This window comes from Bemisia tabaci, chromosome 6 (assembly GCF_918797505.1).
Source record: "Bemisia tabaci chromosome 6, PGI_BMITA_v3".
Classification (NCBI taxonomy): domain Eukaryota; kingdom Metazoa; phylum Arthropoda; class Insecta; order Hemiptera; family Aleyrodidae; genus Bemisia; species Bemisia tabaci.
In genome coordinates, this window is record NC_092798.1 from 18,450,026 (window position 1) to 18,474,742 (window position 24,717).

Genomic DNA, 24,717 nt, shown 5'->3' on the forward strand with positions numbered 1-24,717 from the left:
AAAAGTAAAAAAGACAGGAGTGCCCGCTCAAGGAGGACTCACATGTGGCGCAGCAAGACAATAAACTGTACCTTAAGATGGGAGCGAACGATGAGAAAACTATATCTTAGCTGAATCGGTTAATGCTGCATCATTTGGACTGCGTTTAGCAGAAAGGAGCCAAGCCACATCAACTATTGCCAAATTTAATCGGGCAATTGAAGTTTTTACGTAAAAACGGTTGTGCGGATTCCTCTCAAAATTCTACGGAATTCGCTTCGTACTATGTAGAAAATTCTCTGAAATTTGCACTAAAATCCGCACAACCGTTTTTACTTACAGCATCAAATATGGCACCAGCTGATGTGGCTTGGTTCCTTCCTACTTGACGCGGTCCATTAAGCACAAGGAATATCCAAAATAGCCCTTTGACAGAATTTTAAAGTTTGAGGACAAAACACGGGTCATCAGAGAAAACTGCGACTGAAGTCGGGTAAAAATGAGTACTGTTGCCAATTTTCCGAGTGTTTCGCCTCGAACAAGCGTAAAATAATTTATATCGATGGCTAAAGTGCCTTTTACGAATCTCTATCGCGCGTTTCAAAATCTTTATTCCTAATTTACCTTTTCGACGGGGAACAAGTTAATTTTATAGTTTGAAATGTATACAGAATATTTTACCAGCAGCGGAGGAAAATTACGGAAGTTTTCGAGAAATTGCGTCGACTAATTTTCCAAGGAAAAAACAAAGTATGACTGCAAGTCTGCAACGTCACAAACGGAGATATGTGGTCTCGCACTTAAGCCATCGATATGCAAATAATGGTCTGAAACTGACTCAAAATTCTTGAAAGTATTAAAAAGTCTTTGATATTGAAACTTGGACATCGATATTTTTGATCCAAATTGACTGAAAATCCTCACTAATCAATTTAAGTCTCCTCCGTAGGGCACATTTTACTCTTCCGCGTCACATTTCACACTTTCAGCGCTTAATTAAAAAAAATTATATGAATCTATAACTGTACCAGGCGAACGCTGAATATCACGTTCAATCTCACGCCTTGAAACTCAATACATTAAAATACACTTGTTACTTAGGCGATTCCTGTGAAATGTAGAAGACGCCGCCGCACACGCACAGTGGATCGAGTCAGTGGGAGATGTTGGGCGTGATTTTGTTTACTGAAAGTGGAAATTTTGATGTATATTTTATCACATTTTAAATTTTAAGGGGTGCTTTCAGAAGAAAATTTTACGAGAAAATTAATGGAGCCACTTTTAGAATCTCAAAGTTCTGTATAAACGGAGTTATAAGCGTTTAAAGTTTCTTAATTCTGTCCGACCTCCTCTATTGATTCGAGCCACTGTGCGCCGCGCCGCGCGTCGAGCGGTAGCGCATACCAACGCTTAAGCTCTTATCCGCAGCATGATCTGAAACATAACGCAGCCCGGGAAACTAACGCAGAAAAAAATATTCTCATAACAGCGGCCCCGTTATTCGTCGCGGCGATTAACCTATGAAAGCCTGTGACGTGATCATGGTCAGCCGGGACCGGGAAGATGATCGCAACCTGCCGAAATGGGGAATATCAAAAAATTTCAGGATGAGCCCTCACGCACACGCATTCTAATGACGAATAGAGCTCATGTAAAAACGAAGGCACAAGTGCCACCGCTTAATTTAATCCAAATCTGCGTGAAATATTCACCGCCTCGACAATGGACATCGGGACAGATTGCGCGACGAGGGCACCTGTGACGCATCATTGGCACCGCTCGTGCTCTCCAAAGGGGCCACAATTCCGGCCGCGCTGAAAAAGAACCGCGTATCTTCATGGAAATTTCATTGGACGTACGCGGTTTCTGCCCAGCGGGTTGGATTGATAGTCGGCACGCATAAACTGTAAAACTGTAAACTAAAGCCTGGTAAATAGAGACAACGCGAGCGTGCGTCCCGCGGCCGGTCCAGCCCCCCCCCCCCCCCCCATCGCTCGGGGCCCATTCAGGCCTGCCTCCACTGCGCCCCCCCTGGTTCCGCAAAAAAAAAGAAATAAAAAATCACGTGCAGAAATACCGGGAGGTAGCTTGTAGCCGTCAAATCTGGAGAGGTCGGTACGCAAGTGGAGAGCGCGGCTGTCATATCTATCGGGATGGTCTGAAAAAATGCTTTACATTGAAAAAAAAATCTCGGTATATTTACTAAGAAAAGGGTAAAATTACCAAGAATTCAGGGTTCTATTTGCTCCCAGTTGTGGTCAACTGTGGTAGAATTACCGAGATAAAATGGCAAAGTTACCGGGAATTTATTACCAATAAAAGTGGTACTCTTACCTGAAAAAAAACAGTAATAATACAGGTTTTTACGTAAGCTTACCAGTCTGTCTTGGTAAAATTACCAATAATTGGTAAAAATAGTGAGATGGTAAAGGTACCAACGGATCTTGGTAAAAACGCCGAGAATTTTTTTCAGTGTGGAATATCAAATTCAGGGGCTTGGAGGATAAGGCGCATAAGTACAGTTTTTGCTATTTCGAGAAATATATACGTGTTTGAAGTTTCGAAATTACATGGATCCTTATGGCGGAAAGAAAGTTCAAACTGACTTTTTGATGCTTAAAAATTGGAATTTGGGAGCGGATTTTTCACAGAATCTATATGAAGACTGTAAAGTTTTACTTGAAATCATTAATAATTCAATTTTTTAATAACTGCACTTATGCGCCTTATCCTCCAAATCCCTCAATTGTATGAAACAGATAGGCATCAAAAATTGCATCCGAAGCTATCACTGATCTATTTTTGAGGGCTACGCTTATAGTCCTTCCTTTTTTTAGGCCCGTCTCATACGGCTTACTCGTAATTAGTTTATTCAATTTATCAAAGAGGAAGAAAGTGTACGAAAAACCGAAAAATCCATTTGAAGCCAATGGTTCTGAATTATTTGGAAATCTTTGTGGTGCATGTTGTCAACCTAGTATGAATGAACTATAAGGCAGAGCCGCATTTTCTCCTTTTTTCGTGTTGAAAATATTAGAGATTGAAAACTATAAAGCTGAGTTGTTTCCGACCTAAACAACATACACCAATGTTAATCTTCTAGGAAATTAGCAGATGTTCTTATAAAAGAGGTAAAATTTGTGTCTGCTCTCTGCTCTGGTAAGGATCGACCTTAAAATTTGTAGAGCCTATAATATATTTTATTTTTTCGGGCGATACGCAGTAATTTGAGATAATTTGAAACATGGCATATTATGCTAAATATTCTTAATGAAGAAGCTCTAAGCATCGCGAAACGTGCGTGCAGCACGTCTCTGACATGACGTCGCCCATACCCCGCAGCTCCGGATCGACTCACGTCAAACTCGTCAGAACGTTTATTCCGTTCTTCCTCATCTCAAACACCGTGCAACCAGTTCCTCCGTGCGAAATTCAGCGGTTGTTTTGGAATCTTAAGCTCCGAAGCGATTCCAGTATTTCTACTCCAAGATTTGGCAACGTTGCAAGTCTTGTCCGCTACAGACCTGTTTGAAATACGATCGAGTTTCCAGAAAAATTATCTTATCTGACAAGGAAATGTCAAATTTGACAATGAATTTCTACGCGCCTTCACCCCAAAAAAAAAAAAAAAAAAAAAAAAAAAAAAAAAAAAAAATTCTACATTTACAAATATCAAGAGAGGAAGACACCTATTATCAATTCTAGTCGGTCTCCGGTGGTGTAGTAGTTTTAATGCTTGCTCAATAATTGGAGAGCCCCGGGAACTAAAAAAGGCCGGGGTGTTATCAGCAGAAACGTCTAGGGCAATTGCGTTAAAAAAAAGCCTAGTTACCCGCTGTTTTAATTGTGTTTAAACGTATGTCTTGCCTTAGACTGCAGCCGCAGGTTTGCAGCGCATCCAATATTTCTCATATCTTCTCACTGAAACCGGTCGGTTGTAATGATTAATTTACGTTGAAATCATAAACTATTTTTAGTTTAATGGGTTGCGAAAGAGGGACGGAATTATTTAAACGTCTCCGCAACATCAATTTTAGAGCAAAACGCATTAATGAATCGGGAAACACACAGGGAAGCGCGGAGACTTAAACGCAGGCATAGAAAAGTAAACCATCTCATGGCGCGACTCCCTTTTCGTTCAGTTCAGTTGGCCATAATGGTCATGGAATTGGACCACATTTTGCAATAAGGGACCACTTTTTCTGGCTCATTTTAGAAACAACTTATGTGCCATTGGTTTCCCTATGCAGAAAGGTGCTTTTATGGAGGAGCCAGAGATACTGGTTCCTTTTTGCAAAATGTAATCAAATTATTCCACATAAAATCAAGTAGCTCTTATACAGTGTATTGCCCTAGATACTCAGAAAGTATTGAGGCTGTGAATACATGTTAATTCTAGTACGATGGACATGAAATCCAGTCCAATACGCTTAAGAACGATCAGTCAAAATTTCAAGCCTCAATATGCATTATCAGTGATGCTATACGCGTTTAAAATGAAATGTTTCTAAATCTGACTACGCTGCCAAACTCGAATCTGCGTTTCTCTCAAATTTGGGATTTATCGGTTTTTAACCCTTGAAATGCTCTCAAAGTATCAATTTCTTTAAAATTTTTGCGTGTTCATCACGTCAAATGATACAAAATTAACCATTCAAAGCAGTGGTGTACCCAAAATATTATCATTTTATTTTGGCGTACATGTATGGTACAAAAACTTATGCGAACATGATCAAAAGCATACAGCTATGTGTGTAGGATTCACTTACTTCATAGCTCCTTTGATCTAATTTATTTATGCTCATTTTTCCCCAGCTCAAGGGTTGTTTTGCTTGACGTCATCACACCCTATAGGTATAAAAGAACGAGAAAGACATCTCCTCTTTCTCCAACACTGCTCGTTACAATCGGGAAACTCCAAATCTACGGAGCATGACTTTTTGCAATAATGTCTAATTACAACACTATGGTAAAAGATAAAAGAATTCCACAGATAAAAAAGTCAGTCGCAAAAGTAACTAGTCTTAAGCAACAAATGGAACTGCAAAAACAGGCTAAACCGATGAAAAGAATACGTTTAGGAAGGGCACTACGACCTACTGAACTCACGAGCATTGGTTGACGGAGCCCTCATATAGGAAAGAATAATACATGCCTAGAATCCATAAACTTCGCAAAACTATTTGCTAGGGGGTGCTTCATACTGTTCGAGGGCTCAGCCCCAACGCAATTTTGTCAAGCGTAAACGTGGGACGCAAACATCAAGTGAAGAGGTTGGGCAAACATTTTTGAAAGGAGAAGGGAGAGAGAGCATTTAATGTCTGTTTTAGTGACCTCTTTTCCCGCACTCTAAATACCAAAGCCGTTCCCGCTGCCAAATACGTTCGTCATGCACGTGGTTTGGCAGCATGTTCTTGTAACGACACTCGTTCCCAGCATAAAACAATCAAACGCGGCTGTTGCTATACATTAGTTTATTGCCGAAAAAAATTTACCAATCAGTGTAGGTATTTCACGAATATTCGAGCAAGCTGTGCTAGGTTCCAATGTCTCCAGTCATGGAGGTTCTAATTCTAGCAATGATTGAGGCATGTGTAAGTGTAATCCATGACGAAACAGAACTATACCGTCGGAACATAGGCTTGCCGTTCAAAGTTTTTGTGGCAGTCCTGAAAAGATAATACGATAGCTCAATTAATCGTGTTCATGTGTTTAAAGGTCGCAATTTTATTGTTCTTAAATTATTTGCTGATTTTTCTTGGAATTTGACAAAAATTCTCAGTGTGAGTAACGCATGCACCCCGTGGTGAAAAAAATAATTTATAAGCTGAAATTTTAAAACGTTGCAATGCTTGCGAAAAAAAAATCGTTGCTCTCGCAAATCTCAAGGTGGACTCCAGGTGTACCTTCTTTTCTGTGGTTATAGTTTTGATGTTACCCTCATGATAACAATTGTTTCGGTTTCAATAACAATGCAGTCCTGGTCAACATTGTTACCACATGCGAACAAGGTAATCGGTACTGCAAAAGTAACACTGCAAAGTCGATAAGAATAATAGGTATAACCTAGAATCTACTATGGACACTGCAAGGACAATGATTCTGTTTTCTTAGTGTTCTTCTGACTCACCCCTTCGATTGGTAGTTTGAAAGACACTTTTGTTTTGAAAGCACTCTGAAAAAAAAGTCTCTTGGATCCAAAGCCCAGACTCTTAAGAAATTCGACAAGAAAAACATACTCTTGATTCACGTGGATTTTTGCTTGAATCGAGAGCCCAGCCTCACGAGAAAAATTAAATTGCCGATTAATCAATTTTATAGTTAAAAAAGTGTCCGAAATGTTTCAATCTAGATTTTACAGTATAAGAATGCTAATTTAACCACCCCCCGTGGTTAAATTAGCTTTCCAATACTGTAAAATGTACATACATGTCGGATATTTTTTAACAATTAAATTACAAAACCAGCAATCTATTTTTTCCAGTTCTCTTAATTTAAACAGATTTCTTTTGGATTCAAGCAGGAGCCCGATTGGAAGGGGAATATTTTTTTTGGGGTCAAATTTTTTAAGAGCCCAGACTCTAGATCCAAGAGACTTTTTTTCCAGTCCATCTGAAACCCCGTTATTTGGAGTCCTCAGACACGCTTGGGTCGAAACCAAGGATCAAGCGGCAAAAAATCGTGAACGGAATTGGCTGATGTAGCAAAATTACTCGGATAGATGGCACCGTGATGACTCTCGGGTGGGACATGGCGGCAGTGGCTCACGTCCTCACCACAGGAGAGCAATCTCCTTGTGTCCAGGATTAGGGTGGCATGGTGGCATGATCGGGGAATTTCGTGGATGACTAGCGTGTCAGAAGCGTCAAAAGCTACTTGTTGCGTGCTATCGGGAGCTACTCCGCGGCGCACAGTGGATCGAGTCAATCGGAGAGGTCGGACAAAATTTGAAAACCTTAAACGCTCATAACACCGTTTATACACAATTTTGAGGTTCTAAAAGTGGCTCCATTTACAGTCAGGCCCGCCACATCCCATCTCGGGCCCTGGTACCAATTTTCTGGCCCGGGCCCCTAGCACAGGGGGGGGGGGGAGTCCGGGGGGCCTCCCCCGGGAAATTTTTGAAATTTTAAATCTATTTGGACGCATTATGAAGCTCTTATGATGGAGATTTTCCATCAATTTCTGCAGAATAATTACGCCTTTTTGTTCACTTTCAGCACCAAAAACTTTCGAATTGTTGCATTCAAAACATCTGTAAATTTTTTTTTGAGGGGGCAGATGATAATTTTCAATTTTATGGGGAGCCGGGCCCCCCTGGACTCCCCTTTCGTACGTCTATGGCAAGGGAGTTAAGCCATTGAAGTCGAGGATGCCCAGAAAGGAGCCTCTTAGCATCCGACAACGGAAGAAAATGAAACACGGTTACTAAAAATATCATTCTACATATACTCAAAATCTTGAAAATCTCTAAAAAAGTAAGAACAATTTTATAGTGCCCTAGCGTGTTTTTGAAACTTTATTCACCTTTTGCGGAATTTTTAGGGTAATTTTTTCACTTTTCCCTACGAGACAAGGGTTACACATGAATTCGTAGTGGTTTGTCACCTGCGTCACGGGCCCCTCCAGGGCCCGGGCCCCGGTACCAAGGACCCAGTATCCCCCCCCCCCTTGTGGCGGGCCTGTTTACAGTACCTGTATACGGCAGAGTATTGCCATCTCAATCCTTTTACCACAGAAAAAGTGTGCCGATCTCTGATTGGTCGGCTATCATGGAGCCCCAAAGTTGGACCAATGTTGGAAAACCCCAGCCTCTTCGCTCCTAGTTTGGCCCAGTGTATGGCCCCAAAATGGCGACAAAGTTCTACAAAGTTCTAGGCGTTTTTTTTTTGGTGTGATTGAACTTTTTTTTATATCCAACTTCTGAATTGAATTCGGATCGAACTTTGATGGATCTTTTTGCCGAAAGTTTATCTTTGAGTGTGATTATCTCAGCCGATTTCTCAGCCGATAATACGTATTCCTCTGTGTCGGGTTTGTTTACATTTGGTCCGACTTTGGAGTTCCATGGTAACCTAAAACTGATGAACCAATCAGAGAGCGGCACAGAAATGACAATACTCTTCCGCATACAGGTACAACCATGCTCCTTTTGGCTCAATTGATTTTCTCGTGAAATTTTCATCCAAAGCACCCCTTGAAATTGAAAATGTGACAAGATGAACATCAATATTTGCAGTTTTCGTCAAAAATTTCATGTCCAACCTCTGTGATTGATCGATCCACTGTGCGACGGTGGTGGCACTTGCACGTCACGGGTGTCCAGGTACCCAACGGTGTCATGTTGTTACAGCCCGCACGTAGGGTGAGCATTAAGTTATGTCGCATGCGTCGTGCGTCGCGTCTCGACAAATGAACCGTTTAGCCCATTATTGCCATGCTTACGTCATGGATCCCAGTCCAAGGTCTTTAATTTAGAGACGCTCTTATATGTCAGACGGAGCACACTGCCGAGCTACGGAAAAACGCCGTATGAACATCCGAGAGTTGCCAAATTTTCTTCGATAAAATGTTACTTTGAAAAGAAGTTATGCATATATTCTCTTGAAATTTTCAGACATTTTAGATTAAACCGCGAACAATATTTTCCGAAAAATTGGAATAAAAATATTCATAAATTTTCCATTAAATTCGTATTTAATAAATGAAGCTTGGCACTGTCTGATGGCTTATACGACGTTCTTCCATAGCACGGCAAGCACAGGTGTCACAGAAATGATGATGATTCAAGGGCAGGAGGAATCGGGGTCGGAGCGAGAGGCTGTGATGTGTGTGAGAGACCGTGTGGTCTACATTTTGCAATAAAGGGCTACTTTTCGTGAATCGACTATATAAGCACCTATCTGCATCGAAAAACATAAGTCATACACGTTGTTTCGAAAATGAGCCAGAAATGGAGTTTCCCGATTGTAACGAGCAGTGTTGGAGAAAGAGGAGATGTCTTTCTCGTTCTTTTATAACTATAGGGTGTGATGACGTCAGGCAAAACAACCCTTGAGCTGGGGAAAAATGAGCTTAAATAAATTAGATCAAAGGAGCTATGTAGTAAGTGAATCCTATACACATAGCTGTATGCTTTTGATCATGTTCGCATAGGTTTTTATACCATACATGTACGCCAAAATAAAATGATAATATTTTGGGTACACCACTGCTTTGAATGGTTAATTTTGTATCATTTGGCGTAATGAACACACACAAATTTTAAAAAAATTGATACTTTGAGAGAATTTTAAGGGTTAAAAACCGATGTATCCCAAATTGGAGAGAAACGCAGATTCGAGTTTGGCGGCGTAGTCAGATTTAGAAACATTTCATTTCAAACGCGTATAGCATCACTGATAATGCATATTGAGGCTTGAAATTTTGACTGATCGTTCTTAAGCGTATTGGATTGGATTTCATGTCCATCGGACTAAAATTAACATGTATTCACAGCCTCAATACTTTCTGAGTAGCTAGGGCAATACACTTTATGGAAGCTACTTGATTTTACGTGGAATAATTCCATGACCATTATGGCCAACTGAACTGAACGAAAAGGGAGTCACGCCATGAGATGGTTTACTTTTCTATACCTGCGTTTAAGTCTCCATGCTTCCCTGTGTGTTTCTCAATTCATTAATGCATTTTGCTCTAAAATTGATGTTGCGGAGACGTTTAAATACTTTCGTCGCTCTTTCGCAACCTATTAAACTAAAAATAGTTTAAGATTTTAACGTAAATTAATCATTACAACCGACCGGTTTCAGTAAGAAGATATGAGAAATATTGGATGCTGCAAACCTGCGGCTGCAGTCCAAGGCAAGACATACATTTAAACACAATTAAGTGAGATCATTAACACACAATTGGCGAGTCTCGACCAAAAGCTGAAATCGGTAAGTTGGAATTTTTTAACCAACGTGCGTTAAAAATCAGCATAAAGCTGAAAATCTGAAATCAGAAGCAAAAAGCTCACGAACGAGCACAATTTTCCCTCAAAGAGATACGCTGATTGGTGCAACACTAGTAACGATTTGAGCTTTTAAGCTTTATGCTGATTTTTAACGCATGTTGGCTAAAAAATTCCAACTTACTGTCTTACGACCCGTGCGTCCACCGCACACTGGAAAAAAAAACACATTGGGTCTAGAGTCCAGACTCTTGAAAACATTGACAAGAAAAAATACTCTTGATTCAATCGGATTTTTCCTTGAATCAAAACGAAATCCGCTTAAATTTAGAGGCTTGGTTCCAGATTTAAGCTAGATTCTGATTGAATCAAAAGTACTTTTTCTTGTCGATGTTTTTAAGAGTCTGGACTCTAGATCCAATGTGTTTTTTTTCCAGTGCAATCAGTTTGTGGAGAAGCTGAAATCTCTAGAAAATGATTCTTGGTCCAGTAGCCGCGACACAACCGTCATTCATTCCGTCGCTCCAGATTGAATCGCACGACAAGATTTTACAAATCGCATGTCGAATTCAGAATACACGAATATCAGCCGATAACTTTCTATGAATGCAGTTTTTTATGACCCGTTTCGAGCGCGAGGAGATGCAGGCGGCATTCGATCATGAAAATCAATTTCTGGCCGGGGAGCCGGGACATTTGGACGTATTTCTGCCAAACGGAACTATGTGCATTAAGACATGAGCCCTGGGACCCATAAGAATATATGCATAACAGGGCTCACGCCATAATGCACTTAGTTCCGTTTGGCAGAAATACGTCCATTTTTGCCACGGCCGATGGTCACGTGGCCCGAATGCACGGCGCGCATGCGCACCGGCCGGGGCTGCGCGGTCCGTCCATTGTAGTTACTTGCACCACGCCGCGCCGCGCTGCGAACGGACAACGGCCGCTGTGCGCCTGCGCGGCGCGGCCTATTGTCCCGCCGATGCATGAGCAGTCAATTGTAACGCTGTCAGGACCAGAACCCCGGATCATGCGCCGGGGAGGAAGGACCGTGAACTTGAGTGTGCCGTGCGAAATCTCCGGTATGCACTCCGCTCCGCCGTCAAAGCTCCCAATTGACAACCTCTTTATGCGCGATTCCGAAGAATGGGTCGTTAGCACGAAATATTTTACGGGGCTCCACGATTCACTCCCCGCCGGCCCTGGTTGTACGCGCTCGTCGGGCGTTGAACAACCTCCTGCCCTCCTGAGGAGTCGAGTTCTTAATCGCTCACCGAACTTCCTGCTTCGGTTATCTGATTTCCCGTGAAAATCAGCGCGAGCCGCGCTTCAATGGAACACTAGACAAGGTACGAATTTCAGCACTCTGATACATGTTTCTTGACCAAAATTTCACGTAAAACACGATGCGCACAACAAAAATTACCGAAATCAACTCCTTACAAAGATATTGAATGATTCCTGATGCGGGAATTCAAACCACCCGCTCATTAAAACTCAATGCTCTACGTGATTCACGTCGCGCGCTAAACATTATCATGACAGTCTCTGCGATATAAAAATCTGGCAACCTCAGTCTTGACGCTTTGGCTCAGCTATAGCAAATTTCTTATAGTTTGAACAACACATGGTGGGAAGTGAACATAGCTCGATTGAGAAGCGTACTGAAACCGTTGTACTGCGCGATTTGACTCACGTAGAGCTTGGAGTTTCTTGTGAGCGGGCAGTTCAAATTCCTCGTAACCAATGTGAAATAAAAACATTAATATCTTCGTTAGGAGCTGGTTACAGTAATTTTCGTTGTGCGAATCGTGTTTTACGTAAAATTCTGGTTAGGAAACTTGTATCAGATTGCTTAAACTCTTACCTTGTCTAGTGGTCCATTCAAGGGCTGAAAAAGTGGCTGACCATGCTCTAAAGGGCATCGCACAGTGGATCGAGTCAGTGAGAGGAGTCGGGCATGATTGAAAAACATTGAAGGAGTGTATAACTAATATGAAATATTGAGGGTTTAAACATATTTTTATTGGTTTTCTCGCACAATTTCCTCAAGGGAACACCCCTAAAAATTAAAATTTTGACGAGATAAACGTAAAATCCCTGGTAAAAATTGGCAGTAGAATCTGTGTTCCAAAATACCATAGACCTATGGCCGGTTGTAAGATTTCCTATAGCTTTCATAGCCGGCTACACAATTTCTTATAGCCTTTTATAGCCGATGGCGATTAAGCAACAGCCAGGCGATAAAGTGTATGCTAAACGTTACTAATTACGGATGCTAGGACTTAAGGAGTTTTTTGACTACTGCTCTCTTTTTGGGCCGTAGTATCTTGCTTTATTTTGCGAGGAAAGCTCCGTACTTTTGATGGATGCCTGCCGTTCCTAATATATTAGAGCGCCTTCAGTTTCGTATGATGCTGTGCAATACCTCTGGTGTGAAATAGTTGCTTCAAGCGCCGTGGGCCGTGGCACGCTGCGGCGCGGCAGGCGGGCAGCCAGCGCGGAACGCGCATTGGCGCCTACAAACCTAACAGGGATACTTCACGCGTTGCGCAATGCGTGAAGTATCCCTGTTAGGTTTGTAGGCGCCAGTGCGTCGCCGCTCCGCTTTGTGTTAGGCTCTAATATTTAATCTGGCGGAGTCAGCGTTATTCAACTCATGATTTTGAAATGTTTGCACATCCTGTATGGATTATTCTCATTTTAATTGATGAAAAAAAATATGTATTAAAGGAAAATATAATGTGTGTTTTGTAAATATTAAGGTGGTTCCGTATCAAACTTAATGAATTCCAAAGCACACGAATTTCTACACAATTTCTTATAGCCTTTTATAATCGATGGCGAAGAAGCAACAGCCAGGCGAAAAGTGTAAAGCCCGGCGATAGGAACTATAGCCGGCTGCATAATTTTTCATCGCTTCGTATAGCCGGCCGTATGATTTTCTCCGCATTCTACAGCCAGCTATATAATTTTCTGTAGCCTTCTTTAGTCGGCTATAAGAATTCCTATAGCATTTTGAAACGCAGATCTTATCGCCAATTTTTACCAGGGCCACGCGAAATAAGTTTGCACACTTCTAAATGCGACAGAAGGTCCACCATCTTGATTCTTCCATTTACTTTTCATGTAAAAAAGACGTCAGACGATGTTTTGTTGAAGTTTATAAGTGCGTAAACTTATTTGGCGTGGGCTCCAACCGTCAAAAGTTGACAACAGCCCCTCACCTATCCTATCCCAAACCGGCGCAATTTTTCCATTAATTTGGCAACATCCAAAGACTCATACAGCACTTTTCCATGGCCCGGCAGTACCAGAGTGGGAAAGATCTGCGTGCTCCTGTTAAAAGCTTACCTGTGGGATGTAGGCGACTACGAAATCAGGCGCCTTCCCTCATTCCGGGGAGTTCCCGTGGGCTGTGAAGTGTGAACAGTCGGAGGAACTAATTATTACAGCAGGAGGCGAGACTCTGCAATCCTCTTCGCTCATCCCAAACAGTGAGTCATTGCCCGGTGACCCAGAAACGCCACGAAAAGTTTCGTCCACCCACTAAAACACACATCCAACGACCGTCGGAGTTAATTAGGCTCCGTTCCCAAAACTTACTTCACCACCAGCATCGCCTCGAATCGTAATTGTGTGGCGTGTGGGTCTCAGACTCGGAACGGAAGCCGTTTTGCATAAACCCTTGCACTCTTAAGTCGCGCAACTCCGCTCTCATGTTGCCGCTTTTTACTCACGTCTTACGTGTTAATTGTAATGCAAGCTCTGTGACTTCCTGAATGTGCATCTCTTATCTTACCTTAGAGGGAGGCTGATAAGATAACCATTTAGGTACCCTCCCCTCTCGAAAAAATGAAAACATCTTTCGATTAGCATTTTTGATAATTTGCGCATTTGCCCACGCATTTTGCAATTCGGAACTATAATTTCTAGCTCGTTTGTAAAAACACTTACGTGCATAGTGAAACTAATGGTTCATACGTTGTTTCTCACCTGAGACAGAGATTCTAGTTCCGAATTGCAAAATGAAGTCGAATTAGCTCTTGCACTTAAAATCCCTGGTAAAAATTGGCAGTAGAATCTGTGTTCCAAAATACCATAGACCTACAGCCAACTGTAGAGATTTCCAATAGCTTCTATAGCCGGCTACACAATTTCTTATAGCCTTTTATAGCCGATGGCGATTAAGCATCAGCCAGGCGATAAAGTGTATGCTAAACGATACTAATTACGGATGCTAGGACTTAGTGAGTTTTTGGACTACTGCTCTCTTTTTGGGCCGTAGTATCTGGATTTGTTTTGCGAGGAAAGCTCCGTTCTTTTGATGGATGCTTGCCATTCCTAATATATTAGAGCGCCTTCAGTTTCGTATGATACTGTGCAATACCTCTGATGTGAAAAAGTTGCTTCAAGCGCCGTGGGCCGTGGCACGCTGCGGCGCGGCAGGCGGGCAGCCAGCGCAAAACGCGCATTGGCGCCTACAAACCTAACAGGGATACTTCACGCATTGCGCAATGCGTGAAGTATCCCTGTTAGGTTTGTAGGCGCCAGTGCGTCGCCGCTCCGCTTTGTGTTAGGCTCTAATATTTAATCTGGCGGAGTCAGCGTTATTCAACTCATGATTTTGAAATGTTTGCACATCCTGTATGGATTATTCTCATTTTAATTGATGAAAAAAAATATGTGTTAAAGGAAAATATAATGTGTGTTTTATAAATATTAAGGTGGTTCCGTATCAAACTTAATGAATTCCAAAGCACACGAATTTCTACACAATTTCTTATAGCCTTTTATAATCGATGGCGAAAAAGCAACAGCCAGGCGATAAAGTGTAAAGCCCGGCGATAGGAACTATAGCCCGGCTCTATAATTTTTCATCGCTTCGCCGTATGATTTTCTCCGCATTCTGCAGCCAGCTATATGATTTTCTGTAGCCTCCTTTGGCCGGCTATAAGAATTCCTATAGGATTTTGAAACGTAGCTCTTATCGCCAATTTTTACCAGGGATGTTGTGAATGAAAAGTGGCTTATTTTACTCGTTCCACTGATTGTTTTTTCAACTGCAAGTACCAAATTTACATTTCTCTGGTCTGGTCCAATACTTTCAAGAACTTAGTGTCCCAAAATGTTCGGTATATAAGCACTTCATCCATACTTTAGTATTAATGAGTCAATTTTTTGGGTCACACGATATCCCTTTTCCTACGGACGGTCAAATTTTGATTTGATTTGTTTTTAAAAATTAAATCAAGTCAACAGAGAAACGGGGATAAGGTTGAGTATCTGGCAAGAAAGGAGAATTCTATATACCCTCTCCCTCCTTGTGACACTCAGACTCCGAATAATAAATGCACCAGTGGCGAGGTGTGAATGATCGATTATCGATATTTCTTCATCTGAATCTATGACAAATAATAATCGATTATTAAGGTGCTCGTTGCAAACATCCTGTTTATCGATCCTTTTCTGTAAGTTTGAATGGCAGATCAATCGATGTATCGCAAAGCACGCCACGACACTGAAATGCTCGTATCAGGCGTGAGTTAAAGGGATCGAATGCAAGACATTTCCGTTGAACTAATTTCTTTCGCTCAAGCTCCTGAGTTCTTACAATAAATTCAAGCTCCCGTATCAAGTATCACATTCACATTCCCTTCCATGTGAATTTGCCCCATTTTAAAATTATATATCCGACGTACGTTTTCTGGAATCGGTATTCACATTTGGACGTATTTCTGCCAAATGGAACTATGTGCATTAAGACATGAGCCTTAAGACCCATAAGAATATATGCATAACATGGCTCACATCATAATGCACATAGTTCCGTTTGGCAGAAATGCGTCCATTTAATCCAAGGCCAACGTCATAGATTGCTATTGTTTCAAAAGTTCAACGTTGTTTAATGCGACATGCAGCATACTTTACGGACAATCGACCTGCGACATAGTACGTGAATCAACTGCGGCTGAAATAATGTGTAATGCTCCGTGCCATCAGGCTCCTCCAAGTCCTCGTGTCATGTTTCTATTGAGAAAACATTCGAAACATTAAGGCATGCAAGATCAGATCTAAAAATATTCACATTACACGGCCACGATTTATTTTAACTTTCCGTTTCTCGGATTACTGGAAAAAAAATCGATACACATCAGCTGGCTAGTGATTTCTGAGCTCTACTGTAACGTCAAGTCCACATAAAAAATGTGAACGTCTGCGGCGCTGCAAATCGCTCCGTCTTTTTTTTAGAAAATGCAGCAAATGGTTGAAAAATGCTCAAATTTTCTTCTACTTATGGGCAGATTGATTCTTTTTGCGTGCTTCTAATTTATGAAATGAAACAAAGATACCTATGGATACTCTTACTGTGTGTTAACGGTGAAACCACAAAAATACAAATCTCGAGTGCGATTTTTAAAATTACCGTTCCGCTTTCTCTTCATTTTATTCAGAGAAAATTAGTAGACATTTTCGACAATGAAACTATGTGTAGAGTTAGGAAGAATCACACGCAATTTTATCATTTAATCACGATTATCTTTATTCTTCAACAATGTTTATAATAGCAAATCTGAAACATCGGAAACACAGATGAGTGGTTTGATAGTTTCACCATCAATACGTTAGTCATAATTTTGGTTGTTTTTTTATTAAAAAAAAAAAAAAAAACAATGCGTGGGAAATTTTTAATCGTTGCAATGTAAATACGCGTTTTCCAACTTCAGCCATGTATCTTTTCCCCTTCAGTTGTTCAGGTATACAACCCGCTTTCCTAGAAGTCGAAATAGTGGTGCCCCCATTACTTTCCGCAACTGCCTGCCCATCAATCTCTCGGGGCTTGGGTCTTTTTACCATGATAGAGTCAGGCTCAGTTCTATAGGTGGTTATATTATTAGAGAGCCTGATTCCAATGACGACAATAATAGATCAGCTTTAGTCTGTGATCAGGCAGTGGGAAAGAAATGTGGATTATTTTGAAAATTGTTCTAAAATGTCATTCGACTGTCATCAAAATTTCATGAATTTCAAATGGTTAAAAATTGAGAATGAATGTAAATTATGTTATTTTTCGATTAAGTTACCAGAATTCTAATGAGAAAAAATTGTGTTTTTTCAGGTCTTCGAATTACAACAGCGTAACAGGCGAGTGCTGTTTGAACGACGTTGATCGCTTCACGCTACCGGGACCTCACAATGCCGACACGGAGCCCAACAAACAAGTTGAATACCTCGAATCAAACTGCGTCAACGAGCCTATCAAAATGTGCGATTTCACTGAGATCAGTGGCAAAATTCTGAAAACCGTTGACGTCGTCTACCAGGATGTGGAAAGTCTCCACGTTTGCCAAAATTTGTGCCTGCAGTCAAAAGACTTTCGGTTTGTATTTAAATGATCATTTGAACTACATTTTGCAATTGAGAACTATAATTTCTGCCTCGTCTATAAAAACACCTATGTTCATAGGGAAACTATTAGTACATACGTTGTTTCTAAACTGAGCCGGTAATTATAGTCTCTAATTGCAAAATATAGTCCATTTCAACCTCCAAAAATCACACAGCATTCACAAAGCATAATTTCAAAAAATGGAAAAAATGTTGATTCGCAGTATATTAATATTTCCACTTAGAATTTTGAAATAAAATTGTCACCGTATGCCTTTATGTTAAGAGAATATCAGATTAAGATCGACGTAGGAATTCCATCCGTAGGTGGTTGCGGAGAGGATTCTTGTGGGTTTTCCGGAACCCGCGAGCCGAAATGAAAAGCTGTTACCAAAATATCGATAAGATAGTTTTATTCGTAGACTTTTGTGCAGGAAAAACGAACGAATATAATTCGATTACCTCTTCGCATAAAACTTTAAAACACTCTAAAGTAAAACACTAAAATAAGGGTGAAATATCCGGTTTAAACTCAACTTTTGAACAGCATCAATCGGAAAAGATAAATGCAACGTTGACTCAGTTTTGCGAAGTTTAGAAAATGCTCTCGGGGTTGTTTGGGAAACAAATTGTTCAAATTGGTAATAAGAGTTTTTTATTTTAGTAATATCGCAATTCAAACTTCCAGAATAGCTCTTTGTCAAACTGCTCCTCAACTTTTTTAAAATGAGACAAGATTTATTTCTGCTAATTGCTTCATTCTACGTTTATAATAATCTTAAAATAATTTCTTTGGGATAATGAAATCTCAAAATTTACCTCGGGAGGTCCCACCCGCAATAAGGATCTACACTGTCTCTAGCTCACATGCAAAATCACCTCTTCCATCATCTGCATAGACATGCCATAGGCACATATTATGTCGCTTCTAAATTGAGCAAGGGATTAAGGTTCCCTTTTCGTAAAGTGTGGGCCAAATGGACTCCTGTCCTGTAGCCACTGATTGAGATACCAATTGCTCACGGCCGGCCGCCGGCAAATCCAACAATCGGCCAACCGCGTGGCTGAGCCGTGACAACAATAACTCGCCTTCAATTTCGAATAATACAATTTTTCATGCATAATCGCAATTCGTTCAGCACGGCACTCTGCCGAAGCTTCAAACCGTTGTAAGTCGCCTGTGAAGGAGCCATGTCAGCATTTATTGAATATGAACACCAAAAGTCTTGGACAAAAAAATAAAATAAAGGAGACGACAGAGGAGAGGGAAAATAAAAAAGTGGAAAAAGAGAAGGGAAAAGAAAAAACAGAGAAAAGAATGAAGAGAAAATCAAGCAAAGAAACAAGACAAATAGAAGAAAGAACAAATAAGGTAGAAACGAAGAGGAAAGAAAAAAATAATCGTTGGTTTTACGATACTTATAGTTTTTTCAGGTCAGTCTTTCCCACTTTTCTCGTCATAATTACCATATTATCATGTTAAAAAAAAATTTCAGTGACAGTGCCCCATTGTTACCGGTACTGAAATAATATTGCGGCCATAAAAATGAAATTTCAATTTGGAGCAGGAAAAGTAGGTTGTACCTGGAATCCTTTAAAAGCAATGTGAGAACAATTATACTATTTTCTGCACAGCTGTTAGTACTGGGTCTTTGAAATGTTCGTTTCTTGTGACCCTAAAAGGGAAATTGTAACTAGAAACAGAAAAGTAGGTTGTAAGTACCTAGAATCCTTTGCAAGCAATGTGATGGCAACAATGCTTTTTATTTAAAGCTGTTGGTTCTTGGATCTTTGACATTTTCGTCTCTGCACAAATACTCTTTGCTACGGATCATTCGAAACCACTAATGCCGAATTATTCACGTCTGTTGATAGGTGTCACACGGTAGACTATGGAGACACCGGCGGTAACATATGCCGGCTGTCACATCACACGACGTCGAGCCTGCAACACATCGACGAACCGTATCTGGAGATGGCCAAGTCGACGACGTACCAACTCACGGCCTGCTACAACATTTCGGTCGACTGTCGCGGGGCCGACATGGTGGCCCGAGTCCACACCAACAAGATGTTCAGCGGGAAAGTCTACGCCAAGTCCAGGCCCAACTCCTGCGTCATGGACGTCGATAACAGCCTCGACTTCGAGCTCCACCTCGGCTACCATGATCTCAACTGTGACGTCAAACAGGACGCGCCTGGCAAATTCACCACTGATATTATCATTCAGGTAAGTTGCCTCAGGATCATACCGCTGGGATTAAAGCATAGGCAGTACTGGCACCTCGAAGCGGCCCGGAAAATTGCCGACAGACCAGCCCATCGCGGTGCTGCGGTGGTCCCCCCCCCCCCCCCCCCATAGAGGAAAAAAAGGAGGTGTTTGCATTTCGGGCATCTTGGAATTTTTTGATGACTTGATGACGTAGGTGGGTACAGCGACGTTTTTTATCCTGTCGATTTTCTTGGAAATGATGTAATTTAAGGAAAAAAGTCATTCTATAAAAAGTGCTTGAAATTATATAATGAGTTGATTTAAGTAAAAAAATCGGACATTATGGTCCGTTTTTCATATTTAGCTAAACGTCGCTGTACCCACCTACGTAATCAAGTCATCAAAAAATTCCAAGATGCCCGAAATGCAAACACCTCCTTTTTTTTCTCTATGCCCCCCCCCCCCATAATTTTTCGACATTCGCCATAGACGTGCCTTGGTCATTTTGCGAAAATTGCCGAAGTTAGGATAGATTGGGAGAGTTCATTTTTGTGTGAATATGATACCGAGAATATCTTTCTGGGAATTTTGCCCCATTCGTGGTATAGAAAAGTGTCCACTTCCTCAACCTGGAAGTTAGCAAAGTTCGGCGTTTTTCGGACGATAGAATATAACATCATTCCATCTGCGATAATTTTCTCCCTTAGATTATGTTTTTACCGGAAAACATATAGGTGTGCAAAATCTCTATAATCCTGTGATCCTAATGTTGCGAGCTCGCGGTGTGCACTATCCGGAAGAAAATACGACTTTTCAACGACTTAAGCGCGCACCGTGGTATACGCGCAATGCTTGAAGTATCCTGCAGCCTTGTAAGGCGCTACTACGGGTCGGGCGCGCGCCGTGCTGTACGCGCAATGCATGAAGTATCCTGCGGTCTTGTAAGGCGCCACTATGCGTTCCGTGCCGGCCGGCGGCCGCGTGCACGCTATCCCTGCGCCGGCCGCACTGTGTTTGACGTGATTATTCGAGCTTGCAGTGACAGCGGTTTCAACTTATGATTTTGAAGTTTTTGCACAGTTTGTTGGAATTATTGTCATTTCAAATGATAAAGCATTACATAAAATCCCACTACTTAATTAACATCGATATGAGCTTTCAATATTTCTTCATTTTGTTCTATTCCTCTCATTGACTCGAGTTTTCTAGGGACATACTTCGACCGCGTTTAGCAGAAAGGAACCAAGCCACATCACCCATTGCCAAATTTAACTAGGAAATTTATATTTTTACAAGAGAACGTTTTATGCTGTTTTTTTTTTTTTTTTTTTTTTTTTTTTTTTTTTTTAACTGTTAAGGAATTTGCTTCGCACTATGCAGAGCAGAATTCACAGTTTGCACAAAAATTCGCACAATCGTTTTCATGTAGACAATTAAAATGCCCCATTAAATTTGGGAGTAGCTGCTGTGACTTGGTTCCTGCCTGCTTAACGCGGTCCACTTACGATTTGAACGATAAATGGCGACAATGGAGAATTTACATGCAAATTTTTATTGATTCATCTGAAAGTGCTTAACGTGCTGATTTCACAGTATTTTTAGAATTTTTTTCTGATATGGGAAATAGTATAAAAATAGATTTAAAAGTGAGAAAATGCACCGCAGATGACGTCCATCTGGCGGCATTTCCCATTTGATCACACGTATTTTAGAGGCCCGGTTACACGCTCAAATTTCCGTCAAATTCCGATCAAAATGATGACCAAGATGTCGGTCGAGAGTTATCTAGATTGATGAGTAAAATCAATTAAAACAGCGTGTCGATTGAAATAAGCATGAAATAAGCACGGTTGTGTGGAAATCAGATGAAGGATGAGCCCCACAGCTCCATCATCTACCATCAAATTTTTGCAGGCCGCAGAAATTTGATGGTAGATGGCGCGCACCAGTCACCATTTGATCGAAAATTGATGGAAATTTGAGCGTGTAACCAGCACATACCAGATTAGATCATTTTGTCCTATCTTCTCCAATAATCGTTCAATTCATGAACCAAGGGTATCTTCGTGTTAAGTCCACTCAGTAGTTTCCTTTTAAACACGAAATTCATCAAATTTTAGACACCTGCAAATGGGTCACTAAACCTTGTTTATTTTATTGAATATTCTGAAAGTTCTATGTGAGTAGATAACGTGGTGATTTTTCCGCATTTTTACGGAGCCGAAATCGCGGAGAAAACCGCTTTTGAAAAATCTAAAAACTGCAAGACATTTCAAACGCACCCGAATGGCGGGAAACTGACGGTGTTGATGTACTGCGGTAGTCATATCGCAGTCTCCTCTCATTTTCCTCTGATGTTTGTTAAAATAAAACGTAATTCAATGTGGAATTGTTGCTTGTTTATTACAGCTAACATATGAATGAGATTCGAGTTTTGAATTCAAAATATATAATTTCGACTTTAGTATTGTTCTCATATACGAAGAGTAGATAGACATTTGACTGACGTCGTGGAAACCCGTGCCCGCTTCTGATTGGTGCCGGATGACATCATTCGGTGCGGCGCGAAACCGGGGCGTTTTAAATTTGCGTATAAGTTGAGCGATTTGAACTGCGCATTTCTTGGTTATTGAGTTACTTGTTCGCGTTTTTAATGTGCGCATCGTGTTCTATGCGTCATTTTCCTTCAGAAAACTATATTCGCAAGTCAAAATTCGTTCATGGTTTAGTGACCCATTCTCTAAAAAAACAAATAAAAAAACTTGTTTTTTTTTTTGTTTCAGCACCACGACCAAATAGTGACGGGTCAAGACGTGGGGCTCTCGGTCCGGTGCTCGTACAACCTCCAAAACCGGAGCGTGGGCCACGGGATGGAGTTAGCAGTGGCCGGAGAACCAGAGCCGGCGCACAGCGAGGAGGCGGCCTTCGTCATCTCCCCAACAGTGACGATGCGCATCACCGACCGGAAAGGGGACGACATCTACACGGCCCAGGTCGGCGACGCGCTGAGCCTCCGCTTCCACATCCTCGACGACAACTCCCCGTACCAGATCTTCGTGCGGGAGCTCATCGCCCTCGACGGCGTCGACTCCAGCGAGATCCTCCTCATCGACTCCATGGGCTGCCCGACGGACCCGACCATCATGGGCCCCATCGTCACCGTCGAGACCACCAACGGGGCCCAGATCCTCGAGGCCCCCTTCGACGCCTTCAAGTTCCCCACCTCGGACGTCGTCCAGTTCAAGGCCTTGGTCACCCCGTGTCTCCCCAAGTGCGAGCCGGTCGTCTGCCACGTCGAGGACTACTACGGCATCGCCCGGAAGGTCGATTCCTTCGGGCGCCGTCGAAGAAGTATCGACAGGAAGCTCTTGGAGAAGAGTCGACGCCGCCGGAGCATGGACCCGGAGATCCCGCTGGAGAAGGACGAGATCGTCTACCAGAGCATCCGCATCGAGGATAAGTTCAAGTTCGATAAGCCCTCCTGGAAACAACAACAACATCAACCGGATAGCGTCCAGTTTTCCGGCTCGGGCTCGGGTGCGTTGCCCGACTCGTCGTGCATGAACATGACGGGCGTCGCCGTGGCTGCGGTCCTCCTCGTCTCCACGCAGATCTGCTTCGTCATGTTCTGCATACTGCTCTGGCACAAACGAAAGTCGCCGGCCAAGGAGGATAAATTGGAGCCCGTCACCGGTGATTCCGTTTCCTTCCCGTGGAATCAGTTCTACAGGATATCTTAACACGCGCTAACGGTCTCCCCAGAGCGCAAGCACCGTGAATCGTAGTACTCGCAGGCAGAGACGTGGCGTGCTTTGCGATATATCGATTGATCTGCCATTTAAACCTATTGAAAAGGATCGATAAACAGGGTGTTCGCGACGAACACCTGAATAATTGAGTTTTTCCCATATCTTCAAATGGAAAATATCGATAATTGATCATTCACGCCTCGCCACTACTCGCAGGTTGAGAGATGAGGACTCCGACCCAAGAAAAATTATTTTACGGAACCAACACGACCGAAGTTGCAATAATCGCGACGCGTTGCGACTCCATCGGTAAATTATTGCAATTATGTCGACCATTCCAAGTAGCAGTGATCGAGATAAATAGCGATTTTATTGGTTGGGTATCGCGATTACATCGGTGGCAATATATCGAGATATTATCGCAATAAAAATTGCGATATATGACGATTGAATCGCTACACATCGCAATTTTTGGTTTGATAAAATCGTGATCAATTTTCGTCGATAAAATCGAGATTGAATCGCCATTTGTCGCGATTTTTATTTCGAAAATATTGTGATAAATTGTCGGGCGATAAAAGCGCGATACCGAGGATACTCGCTCAGATGTTGATGATCCTGGCGATTTTGATGGTATTATACCGATATGAAAATCGCAAATTTATCGCGAAAAATTGTAAGTTGGAATATAAATTGTTGCGGGAAAAAAGTAGCGATGAAGTAGGTAAAATCGCAATTTTTTTTTTAAGGATATCGCAACTTTTCCTCGGAAAATTCTACTTGGGAATGGTGCCGAGGCATGATACCAAGTGACTTTCGTTGAGTAACCTTAATCTTCACCTGATATTGACTGATCACTAATGTATTGAACAATGGATTTGACGAATAGTTGTTCAGCGCATCAGTCATCATCAGGTGGAGATGAATATCGTTGCCCTTGCGGGAAGGCTGAGTTCCTGAGGTGGATTTTGCCTTGCTATAGTACATTTCCTGAATTGGTAATGCGTGATGTTCAAAATATTTTGTTATACTAGTAGTGATCATCAAGCAACCCCACTTCGTACTATGAATTCAGGGCACCGATGCCAAAATCTTTCGGATTCCTACAGGTGTTCCTTCGTTTTTGTTTTTTATTCTAAAAAAAAAATAATAATTAATAATCCAGTATAACTTTAAAAACTCACATAAAAATTGAATGTTTAAAAGGATAGTATTGTTCAAAGTCAGAGTACCTGTAATTCAAAGTATATTTAAGTGGAATAGTAATTGAAAGTATATTGAGTTTCAAAAAACTGGACAAAGAGTGGAAACATCCGGAAAAAAACTAAGAAAATATTAGTATGAGCCTAGAAAAGGAACTGAAACACAAAAGATTTTGTCTAAAGCGGCAGCACTATGTGTTTAGATTACCCTTAGCTCTGACATCATAA

At 41.5% G+C, this 24,717-nt stretch overlaps 1 protein-coding gene across 1 annotated transcript in view; it reads left to right on the plus strand.

Annotated features, from left to right (window-relative positions):
- LOC109040499 (uncharacterized) overlaps positions 1-24,677 on the plus strand; it is a 128,344-nt gene extending 103,667 nt beyond the window's left edge. The window contains exons 3-5 of the mRNA XM_019056474.2: positions 17,058-17,318; positions 19,202-19,556; positions 22,322-24,677. Of these exons, the coding sequence (XP_018912019.2) occupies positions 17,058-17,318; positions 19,202-19,556; positions 22,322-23,278 (1,573 nt within the window). The 3' untranslated portion in view covers positions 23,279-24,677. The remainder of the gene's footprint in view (positions 1-17,057; positions 17,319-19,201; positions 19,557-22,321) is intronic.
- Positions 24,678-24,717: the final 40 nt, after the last annotated feature.